Here is an 11683-nt window from a genome sequence, read left to right on the forward strand (position 1 = left end):
TCACTCGCTTGTGCATTCACTCATGCGTTCATTCATTCACTCATTCGTTCACTCGTGCATTCATTCGCGCATCCGTTCATTCATTCGTTCACTCATTCGTTCACTCGTGCATCCGTTCACTCATTCGTTCACTCGTGCATTCACTCGTGCATTCGTTCACTCATTGGTTCATGTTTACCGATTGTTCATTCACTCACTTGTGCATTCACTCATGCGTTCATTCATTCACTCAGTCATTCGTTCACTCATGCATTCATCCACTCGTGCATTTGTTCATTCATGTGTTTATTCACTCATTCATTCATTCAATAACTCATTTGTTCACTAATATATTCATTCACGCATTCATTCACTCCTTCACTCACTCAGGTGTTCATTGGTACATCCACTCATGCATTTACTCACTTACACATTCATCCATTCACTCATTTATTCTCTAATTCGTTCACTCCTTTGTTCACTTGCTCATGTATTTGTTCACCAGCTCATTTACTCACTCATGCATTCAGTCACTAATTCATTCATTCACTCCCTCATTCATTCATTCATGCCACGGCCACATCCCAACAGCAGCTCCTTCATTGCCATATTATCTCAGACCCCAGAATCCACCAGGGCCGGCAGCACCCCCAGAACTGGCAGGCACCCCACGGGTCCCCTTGTTCCTGACCAAGAATCCCCCCACTCCAACATTTCCGTCACTCCTGCTCAGAGTCAGCTGCCCCTGTTGGGACGTTTGCCCTGAGTCAGCCTGCCTTAGTTGGCCCTCCTGCCCCTCTAAGCCTGTGGGGCCCTGGGTTCAAATCTCACTTCTGATACCACCTTTTAGATCTCAGGTGAGTCACATGGCCGTTGGCCTCAGTTTCCCCATCGGTAAAATGGTAGATGATCCCTGATTCTGTGGTCTTGGTCAGTGGCTCTGGTGTCCAACAAGGGCTATGAAAAGAAGGCGTGATTTTGAGGCGGATCTGGCGTTCAAATCCTGGCACTGCCATCTTTAGCTCCGGGACACTGGCCGAGCCCCAGCCTCTCCTGGTCTCGGGCTCCCAGCCACACCCAGATCTGCAGCCCTTTGGGTGGGTACCCGGCACGGTGCCCGCCTGACCGTCCTTTCTGAATGTTGTCCTTCCCAGACTCCGCATGGGGCTGACTAGGGCGGAGGGCTCCCGCGCCCTCGCTGCTGGATGGGCCTGGGGCCCCGCCGTCCGCCCCTCGTGGCCGTCCGTCCCGTCCGTCTCAGTGACCCGTCGGCGGCGGCCTCTTCGCCCATTTGGGCTCTGCTGGTCATTGTCTTGGGGCCTTATCCGAGGGAGCGGGGGCTCTTGTTCTTAACCCCTCTCCCCAGCCCTTTGGGTTCTGTCCTTCTCCATCCATCTCATTAATCTCTCCTGCCCAGGACAGACCCCCTTCCACCAGCGGCTGGACGCCCATTTCCTGGGCTGGGCAGATCCTGACGCACATCATTCTTTCTTCCCTTCTGTTTTCCATTTACAGTCCCTTCAGTTAGACTTTCAGGACCCTGCCCAGTGGGCTTTCGCTGGACTGGGCAGCTTCTCGTGGCCCCTCTCTGAGATTTCCCTGAAGGGCGCCCCATCCCAGGCCAGGACCCTGGTGCTTTCATGTTTGAGGGTGTGCCCCAGAAATCCATCTACCAGGCCCTCTGCTGCTCTACCTACCTGTCTGCCTGTCTGTGCATCTGTCTGTCCATCCATCTGTCCATCCATCCGTCTACCTGGCCATCTACTTACCTGGCTGTCTATATCTACTTGCTAATCTATCTGTGTGTATATCTATCCATCCATCTATCTCTGTCTGTCCACCTATCCATTTATTCATCTACTCACCTCTATCTATCTATCTATCTGTCTACCTGTCCTTATTGATCTATCGGTCTATATCTGTTCGTCCATCTACCTGGCCATCTCCTGTTCTGTCCGTATGTCTACCTGTCTGTCTGTTCATCTGTATGAGGTGCTTACTATGTGCTAGGCCCAGGGCTAAGCCCTGGGGTGCAGACAGATTGGCCCACTGGATCCGTCTTCAATCCAATGGGGAGATAGCACCTAGGGAAGGTTCTGGCTGCCGGTCTGGCCAGAGGTCATGGGGCAGCAGAATGGTGGATGGCCAGGCCTCTTCCTCTTTGCCATTGCCTTGGTGACATCAGGCCGGTGCCTGGTGTTGGCTGCACCAGGGACTTTGGGGGTCACTCATTGGCAGATTGTCCGAGCTGGAAGGAGCCCGAGAGAGCCTCTAGTCTGGGTTTGGGCTGTTTAGCTATCTGTCTTTCAAGATGATTGGTTTCCTTCATAATCTTGTGTGGTTTATATATTTAAAGATGGCTCAGAGGAGGGTGCAGGCAATCATTAGCCCAAGGGGCCGTGGCACCTCAAAGATGAAGACGCCCAGCTGGCGCTCAGCCCTGCTGTTGTCTAGAGGAGAAGACCGGGTCATGCAGCGGGTCTGAGGCACCTCCAGGGCCCCCCCTTCTGGTTCAGGGCCTCTGCCCTTTCCAGGCGTTCCTCGCCCTCGCCCCCGTCTCCTTTGGGGTCCCCTCCATCATCTCATTGGCTCGAGTCCCTCGCCTTGCACACGCGGCAGTGGCCACCTTTCTTCTTGCTCCCCAGCGCGGCCGGCCTCGGTTACCCCGAGGAAGCTGAGCTCTCCTCCCCCTTTTTCCCAGACCCTATTCCTTGTCCCAAAGCAGGCTGGGGCTCTGTGCTGCCGCCAGGTGCCTTTGGACCTGGGTCAACTCATCTTCACGACTCCGTGGCATGACCCAGAGCCATTCACCTTTGGGATTTGGAGGCCCAGGGTGGGCAGACTCATTGCCAACAAGCCGTGGTCCTAAGGTGCCCCCCTCCCCTGAGCCAGCCATTGTGCACTGTGGGGAGTGGCCACCAGGGGGAACACGGGAGGCCTCTGACCACCTTCCTGCACCTGCGTGAGTGGCCACTGGAGGGCCTTGGGCCAGTGGAGGCCAGCGGCAGAGGACTCTCTCCTGCCTAGCCTGCCTGCCCTGGCTGGGCCGCAGTGGAGGAGGGTCAGGAATGTGGAGCTGGGGGAGAGGTCAGCCTGAGCTCCACGCTCTTTGCCAAAGGGTCTCCCAGTGAATCAGGCCCCTGTGCTGCTCAGTAGAGGATGGATGGTGGGGAGCTAAGCCAGCTGACTGGCAGGACGGCCCCGAGGGGTTCAGGCAGAGTGTATGTGAGGAGAGCTTGGTGATGGGGGGGGTCTGTCCACTGCTGTGAGCCCTCAGCCTTTTAGCCTCTATTTCTGAGGTGCTGACCGCCAGATAACCCACCTGGAAGCTTTCCGGCAGGTACCCCCTGTACCAGGCAGGAAACCCCCAGCTGCGCATCTTCCGGACCAATTTCTTCATCCAGCTGGTGAGGCCTGGGACGGCGCAGCCGGAGGACACCGTGCAATTCCGAATCCCAATGGAGTAAGTCCTCCGAGGGCTGGGGGGGTTTTGGACTCATTCCTTGGGCTGTGGAAATATCTGAGAGCAACCTCAGGGAAGCTTCTGGGCTGGAGACACGTGGGGCCCGGAGTGCCTTGGGCGGGGAAGGCACAGACGTGGAAGGTCATCATGGCCCCCCGCCACGGGCCTCTGCCCTTTCACTGGGCCGGCCCCTGGGCTCGGGAGACTTCCAAGGCCAGTTGTTTCTCCTGGCTGCTCAGAGCCCCTGGACATTCAGGACACCTGGCCAGGCACCCTCGAGCTTAGCCTCTTGGCCTCGTGAGGGTCACAACTGACAAGAAATCCCCAAGGCACGGGTTTTCTGCCTGAAGCTCAGTGCAATTCTTTGGCCTCATTTAGTGTGGGCTGTCTGGACAAGGGGAGCTCGGGTGTCCCCCTGGAGGCTCAGGGTCAGGGCTTCTCTATAGCTGGGCCTCTTCCCTGGGAGAGGTCCTGGGCAGCCAAGGCGGGCAGGTTCTGGAGGGCTCCTGCCTGCCAGGTACAAAGCAGCATTTGTCTGCTCCTGGGCCTCCCCACGTCTGGCCAGGCTGACCCAGTAAGCCACGTTTGGTGCCGCAGGAGGGTAGGGGGGGTGCAGCTCTGGGATTCAGCCAGTCTGCTCACTTTGGCCCTGGCCTGCGCTGTTGGCGCTGTTGCTGGTGCCGGGCCGCAGGGGTGGCCTGCCTGGTGAGGCAGATACCACGGGGCTGAATGGACTTGTCTAGGCCAAGGCGGCCGCACTCGAGTATGGGGCTGGGGCCGCAGGTGGCCTCTGGGGGCAGTGCACGGCTGCGGGCCCGAGGCGTCCTTGCTGGCTCCTTGGTTTCAAGGTGCCTTCTCTCTCCTCTCCTCTGGGATGCAGAATGACCAGAATTGACCTCAAGAATTATCTCCAGAGCATCTATAATGTGCCCGTGGCTGCCGTGAGAACCAGGATCCAGCACGGTGAGTGTGGGCCACTGTGGTCGGCCTCTCCTCTGCCTCCTTTCTCTGCTTTGTTCTCCCTTGCTGTGCCTGCTAGTGACCGGGTGGTGGCGCTTGAGGATCAGAAGAGCAGTGGTCAGCTGAGGCGCCCATGCAGCCTCTGAGCTTGGCGGGCTCTCTCCCTCCCTGCCTTTGTCCCGAGCCCTGCGGCTATGCTGGGGCGGGGGCAGTGCCCCTAGCCCCTCTGGGGCTCCGCTCCATCGGCCTCCCAAGTGCTCCCAGGGTCAGGCTTGCTCAGGAGGAACCCCCAGAAGGGGACACCCTTTGAGTCACGGGCAGAGGGACACCTCTTGGTGCATTGAACTGTTAGCCTATGGCTGGGTGAATGGGGGTGCAGGAGCCAGTGAGGGGTGGCCGCAGCTTCTGGGCCTGGGCTGGCTGTTGATTTCTGGGATAATGGGACCTGAAATCAGGAATTACAGTGGAGGGAGGTCTGTATTCCAACAGGTTCCAACAAGAAGAGGGATCATAGGAATGTGCGCATAAAGCAGCCCGATTACAAGGTCGCTTATGTCCAGCTGGTGAGTCAGGGCACAGGCTGCCTCAGGGCCTGGTCTAGGGAAAAGGGGGCTGAGGCATTTTCCCCACACCCTCCTCCCCCATGTCCAAGGAGGGGCCCAGAGGGAAAGCGGGCTCCCCCTGCCTTTGGAGGGCTCTGGGCATCTCCCTTGTGGCTGAAGGTGCCCTGGACCACCCAGAGGTTGTGGGTATTGGGTGAAGCTTCAGAAACTTCCAGGGTGTGTGTGTGTGTGTGTGTGTGTGTGTGTGTGTGTGTGAGATGGGCAGCTGGCCCCCACTGGCACTTGGGCTGAAGTGTTTTCAGGGGTGTCTGACATGGGTCTTCTCTGTCCACTGTCAGTAAGACTGACTTCCCTGGGTGAGCTCCTCAGGCCAGTTCCTCCCCACACCCCAGGCTGCCGCCTGGGTCCAGCTAGAAGTTCTGGCTTCAGGTTGGAGCCCAGGGTGGCATGGGGGCCACTGCTCAGTGCTCCACCCGGATCTCTGTCAAAATCCTGCCTGTGGTAGAGCACCGGCCCTGAAGTCAGGAAGACCTGAGTTCAAATCCGGGCTCGGACCAAACACTTGACACTTACTAGCTGTGTGACCCTGGGCAAGTCACTTAACCCCAACTGCCTAAAAAAAAAAATCCTGCCCATGTGGCTTCCCCCCAGATGTCCCTGATGCCCGCCCAGGCTCTCTCCCTCTTCTCTGAGTCCTGAGTTTGCACGGAGCAGGGGTGGGTGACCTTGGCATGAGCCACCCCCCCAGGTCAGGACCTGGGTCTTCCTTGTCTCTGTAGCCCCCGTGTCTCCCGTTGGCCAGCCAGGATTACTCAACCATTAGATAGAGGCCCAAGGAAACAGGCTGTTTGCCTTGGGAGGGGGGTCCTCATCCTTCCAGGCTTCTGGACCCCTGGCCTTGGCCGAGCTGCTCTGGGGCAGGGCCGTGGGGTGGGGTGGAGGGGAGAGACAGATCTGGGAAGCCCCCTTCCCGCCTGGTCATCTTTGGGCCTCGAAGGCCGCCGTCTCCCCTGCCAGCGCCTGTGGGCAGGGGCCAGCGAGGGGCCCCGAGAAGCCCACCATTGTTCCCAGCTGTGCTTGCTCCGGTCACTCCATTTCAGTTTAAACAGAAGGGAAGAGCTGGGCCGGCGGCGGGAGCGGGAGCCCGCGGACCTGTGCCGCTGGCCGGCCAGCGCTCCCTCGGCCGCCAGATGGCAGTAGCGCTCTTGGGCTGGCCAGGGCTGGCGTGGGCTTGGGGCGCCTTTGTGGGGAGCGGGGGGTTAGACTGCCTCCTTCCAGACAACAACTGCCTTCTTTCTCCTGCCCGGGGAGCACACATATGTGTTTGGGCTGGGAGCCAGGGGTGTGTGGCCTCCCAGCCCAGGGCCAGAGAAAGCCCCTCCAAAAACAGGCTGCTGTTCGCCCACCCCCCCACCCCAGCCCCTTCAGGGGAGGCTACGGTTACCAGTGGCTTTTGAGTCATCTGAGCCCCTCCGGCCCCTCGGGCCCCCACCCCCCAATCGTGAAAATTGAACTGTGCCACGGAGATCTCATATCAGCAGCTGCTTTGGGCTCCGTTTTCCTGAGACTTAGCAGGGGAACAGTGTGTGTGTGTCTAATGTCACTGCTCAGGAGGGCTCCTTGATCATAATTTGTAACGGGCCGGCGACCCCCTAGCCTGGGGGCCGGGGCTGTCTCCTGCAGGACTGGGCCAGCCTGGAAGCAGGGAGGGGGAAGCGTGAGTGGTGGGCACAGCCTGGGGGTCACTGCCTTGTCTCGGGGGTCTGTATTTCGGTGCTTGTTTGCTCTGGCCCTTCCCTTGGTTCTTTACTACAGATCTTATTGTGAACCCTGTGGAAGGGTGTTGGGAAACAAAGTCCGGGTCAGGACCCTGTTCCCTGTCGTGGCTGCCCAGCCGGCCAGCCGTTGCTTTTACCCTAATGCCTCAGTTACGCAAACATGCCCCCCAAAAGCGCCTGACTTCCTGCCGTGCCGCCTCTGAGCGGCTCGGCCCGCCGGCAGAGAAGGGGTTAATGGAGCACGCAGTCCGTGCAAAGGCTCATTAGGGTCCCTGAAAATGCCCGGCCGGCACTTCTCCCTTCCCTTCGTCCTGGGGCTTCGGGGGTTTGGGTTTTTTTTGTTTTCCCCTCTTCAGTGCTTTTCCACTGGCCAGCCTTTCCTTTCTCTTTGGAAGGACTAGGGGCTTCTTTCTTTTCTTTTTTTAAGTGAAAGGTTAAATTCTCTCGATAGGAGGAGAGTTCCCCAAGGAACCTTAAATTTCCGCGTGGCCTTTGTCTCCAGTAGGAAGCGAGCCCTGCTTTCAGCCCAAACCTTCCCTGGCTTTTCCGAACCTACTCTTAGAAATTGCAGACTTTGCATTTACATTTTAAAATGTCGTTTCGCATCCCCCTCCGCTTTAGAAACCCAGCCCGAATCACCTCAATAGATCCACATAAATCCCCCTGTTCTGGGCAATCAGCCCTGCGTGTAAACTATTGCCCTTTGGTATTTTAAAAAAGAAAAAAAAAGTTTTGAAATGTGTAAGATAATCCTCCTGAAAGTCGGCTACCGAGCATGCCCCGTCCCTGCTTTTCATCACTCCCCGCTCTGACACCCCCCTCCATATGATCAGAATTTATCAACCTTCAATCTCAGGGTGTCCCGGCTTGGCCGACAGCCCAAACCCAAACTTCTGGACAAAATGCGGCCTCGAGGCCTCATTTTACTTATTCAGACGTTCCAGAAACAAACGGGCTTTCTTTGTGTCCCTTGACCTATCGTGAAATGGCAAAGTAGTTCAGTGTGTAATATCAGTAACATTACTGAAATATTTATTAAAGCAGGGCTATTTTTGAAATAGAAAACAGTTGTGTGATTTTAATATTTAATATCGATAATATTACTGGAGCACCAGCTCCACGAGTCGGGGTCTCTTCACCCCCTGCCTTCTCTTCCTGGCCCCGGAGTCACCCCCAGTCGTGGGGCCGAGGACATGGGGAAGCCCAGGGGTGGAGGCAGCGGCTCTGGGCTCGGGACTTTGTTGACACTGATCTATCCTGAGAGTCCTAGTGGGAGACCGAAGGCCAGTTAATTTGCAAAGCCTTTCCTGATTTATAGAGCAGCGTGGACGGCCGTATTTTTCGGCCTCTCTTTGCTGAGCCCTGTGCCAGGAGGAGGGGTGAAGGTCTTTTGGGACTCGGGGTCTGGAGGCGCCCCCCCCCGGCCTCCCCCCTCCGGGGAACGGACACCGTTAATGAGGCCACAAGCAGGACAAATGCTGCTCAATGGAGAGATCATGTCAGTGAAAAGGTCATTGTCCCAGAATGATGGTTTCCTGCTGCTAGATGAAAGCGGAGGCCGAGGCGGAGGCAGAGATACCGACCGCCCCGGACACGCTCCGGCTGCCGTGGCTGTGGTGACCATCATGCTGAGCAGCAGGGGAGGGGGTGCTGTTAATCATTTCATCTGATTGAATGTGGGGCCCCCTCCTCTTTGCTGCCTTCCGGGTGACCGTGTCCGTGGTCTCTGCCCGCCTCATTACCGGTTGGCCGGGCAGAGATGGGGTTGCTGCGGGGAGGAATGCCGGGCCGGACCCCCGCGGGCCGTTCTCCCCCTCGGCTTTTGTGGGGCTGGAAATATTCCGTTTCTCCCTAGGCTCACGGACAGACCTTCAAGTTCCCAGATCTGTTTCCCGAAAAGGAACGGAGCACTGAAGCTGGCTCCATCGATGATATCCAAAATCAATTTGTGGAGGATGAGAGACAAAGGCAGAAAGGCGACCCCCGGCGTGGGGGGGTCCCCGACTGGTTCGGCTTGTGACGGGGCTGCCCAGAGCATTCCGGAGGGCCCCGCGGCCAGGCTGCGGGACGAACGCTTTGAACAAGGCGGAATTAAAGCTTTGCTTTCTGGAAAAGGAAAATGGTCTCCTTGTTTCCCCTTTTTTTCCTTGTGTAAACTGGAGGCCTCAGGCGCAGCAGCAGCCACTGCAGCATACTTGTGCTAGGTGGAACATAGCTGCTCCTTCCTTCCCTGTGCTGTGCTTGCAGCCCCCCTGTTCCCACGATGTAGCAGAGCCACCATTTAGAGGCTCATAAGCAAGCAGTCTGGGCTGCGGTCGGCCCCAGGATGCCTAGGGGATTGTGTAAAGATGGGTGCCCACCCGGTCTCTGCAGGGAGAGTCTGAGGTGTGCTGCCCAGGGATGGTGCAGAATGTCAAGGTCTAGACCAAGGCTCTCAAGTCCAGTCCCTGTGGGGGATGAGAGGCTGGCCAGGGCTGAGAGAAGCTGGAGGGGTCCCAGCACCCCCAAAGCAGTGAGGCCTGGACACCACAGCCTCAGGGAGGACGTGAAGGCGGGGAAGCCACCCAAGCCAGCTCTGCCAAGGAAGCAGGAAGGAGGAGGTGAGAGGAGTGTGGAGGGGTGATAGGGAGCCATTGTGTGTCCTTGAGAAAGGGAGTGCTGTGCATCTTATGGTGTTTGGCCGTAGCCTGTGCTCAGGTTTGTAGGACAGGGGAACCAGGGCAGAGAGGGATTGTCAGGTCTGCCCACTGGCCTGGGGCTGGCCGTGGGAAGGGGGAGGGAGGACCCGGCCAGTCACAGTACTTGGCGCTTGATCCACAACCTGGGCCAATATTGCCCACTGCCTCTCGAGCGTTGTGACCAGGTGCCATACCCAGGAAGGAGCAGAGCCGAACTAAGGGCTTGTACCCCAAAGTCTGGGCCTCCTGCCAGAGCCTGAGGGACAGAGAGTTGTGTGACCAGGTCAGGAAGGAGTACCGGGAGGTTAGGTGTGTCCAGTTGGAGGGCTAAGGCCCTAGGCCAGTGCCGTGTTCCTTGGAAGCGAAGCCCCTTCTGAGTAAGGACTCCACTCAAGGCTACTCACCCTTGTAAATAAGTACCATTTACCAGCCTGCCTTCCCTGCAGGCAAGGCAGTGAAATGAGGCAGAACCAGGAGAGCCGGGCTGATTAAAAGTGCACAGTCCCGTGGCCCTGGGGACCAGTGTGTTCAGCCTCCTCCCTTTCTACAAGTCACCATTCTGAGTGAGGGAAGCCGGCTTCTTCTGCTTTTCACTCTACCCTTTGGTAGCTTTGCTTTGGAACAAAGGTTGGAGGGGAAGGCCTGCAGACCCGGGGTGTGTCCTGGGGCTCCTGTCCAGGCACCCGCCCCAGTGGCCCAGGCTGGTGATCCCTTCTGCCCCGGTGCCCATCCTGCCTCAGGGCCTGGTGGAACTGTCTGCTGTGCTAGGGCGAGACTTCCCTCGTGCACAGAGCTCAGGAGGCGTAGGCCTGCTCTGGTCTGTCTGGAGTGCCTGGGGCCCAGTGCTCCTTGGAGCACAAAAGTGGGCCGGCTCATGAGCTGTTTCTGAGGACAGGACAGCTCCCTGCAGCAGGGAGCCTCCTTTCCCGGCAGGCTTCTTTGGGTCACTTCAACCTCCCGACCCCAGATCAGAGGGAAGCCCAATCGTGGGCCTGCCCCGATGGAAGCGGGCCGAGCTGGGGCGGCGGGGGGATCACGCTGCTCTTAAATTGCTAACTGAACTTTGGTCATTGATGTGGCGAAGGGCAGAGCCCACTCAAGCTGCCTTCCCTTTTGGAAGGGACTCTGACTCTCTGCCCTTCAGGGGCCAGCTCTGCTGCCTTCCTGCCCCCAGGCCAGCGGACAGTCAGAAATCGGCTTCTTGCACTTTTTGCCAGGCTGTGAGTGCTTCCCGGTGAAATCCCAGAGCCGGGAGGGAGCCCAGGGCCCCCACCTCCCCAGCCTCCAGAGGCAGCCCCTTCCTCACTGTGCCAGCTTTCACTGTCCGGAAGCTCTGGCTGACGTCAAGCCTCTACCTGCCCCTCCTGACTGCCAGTCATTTCTGCTGTTCTGCCCTCTGGGGCCAAGCTTTCTCTGAAGGGTCCTCACAGAGGCCTTTGTGCCTCCTCATTTTCGCCCTGGTTGGTGTACTTTCATTGTTTTCTGCTTACCCCAATGGGTTGGAATTCCCCCGCTGAGTGTTCAGTTGCATGGTGAGGTGAAAAAAAGAGCCTGGGCCCTCCCTTCTCACCCATCCCCAAACTGGGAGAGTCAGGTGGTCCTGCCCCAGTTCTGGATCTGCCTAGAGCATCCCGCCTGGCTGTTCTCCCTCGGTGTGTGACCCAGGCCTCTGTAAGATCCGGGAACACAGGGAGCATGCACCCCCTTTCTGGGACGGCTTGTGCATGCCTCAGTGGGCCCTTGACAGGACTCCCAAGGACTCAGGCATACCCAGTTGATTGATTGATGTGGGCTCCTTTTTCCCATCCCTCCCTGCCTTTTCAGTTGTTTCTGATGAAATGGAGTATTAGTCTCTGGAGCGAACAGTTAGGACACCTCCATGGCCGCTTGCGCCCAGCGAGTTCCATTTTCCTTTTTTTTTAAAGCTGCTCTGCCCAGAGCCGGAGGCTAAACTCTTTTGGCGCAGAGAGCTACCCCTTGCCAATGCCCCTCCCCAGAAGGTGAGCGCTAGGGAGCCTGGCTTTTCAGACCGTTTCCCCTCTCCTTTTCTTCTTGGCAAGCGGAGCCACATTCTCATTTAAATGAGATTGGACAGGCTCTGAGTGCCCTCTTGACAAAACCACCCACAGCCTGGAGCGGCCTTCTGGCTGCTGGAGTCCACAGGGAATCGGAAGACATTTTAATACTGTTTTACGGAGGGGCGTGGAGGGTTTCACAGACATTATCTGATCCCTAGTCCCAGCACCCCAGTGGGCTAGCCAG

General features: G+C 57.7%; 1 protein-coding gene across 1 annotated transcript in view; it reads left to right on the plus strand.

The window, feature by feature from the left end:
* Positions 1-8863, plus strand: part of MRPL23 (mitochondrial ribosomal protein L23) — a 12234-nt gene extending 3371 nt beyond the window's left edge. The window contains exons 2-5 of the mRNA XM_027868708.1: positions 3320-3442; positions 4323-4405; positions 4892-4965; positions 8599-8863. Of these exons, the coding sequence (XP_027724509.1) occupies positions 3320-3442; positions 4323-4405; positions 4892-4965; positions 8599-8763 (445 nt within the window). The 3' untranslated portion in view covers positions 8764-8863. The remainder of the gene's footprint in view (positions 1-3319; positions 3443-4322; positions 4406-4891; positions 4966-8598) is intronic.
* Positions 8864-11683: the final 2820 nt, after the last annotated feature.

The sequence above is a fragment of the Vombatus ursinus genome, unplaced genomic scaffold, assembly GCF_900497805.2.
Source record: "Vombatus ursinus unplaced genomic scaffold, bare-nosed wombat genome assembly UNPS02014790.1, whole genome shotgun sequence".
NCBI lineage: Eukaryota > Metazoa > Chordata > Mammalia > Diprotodontia > Vombatidae > Vombatus > Vombatus ursinus.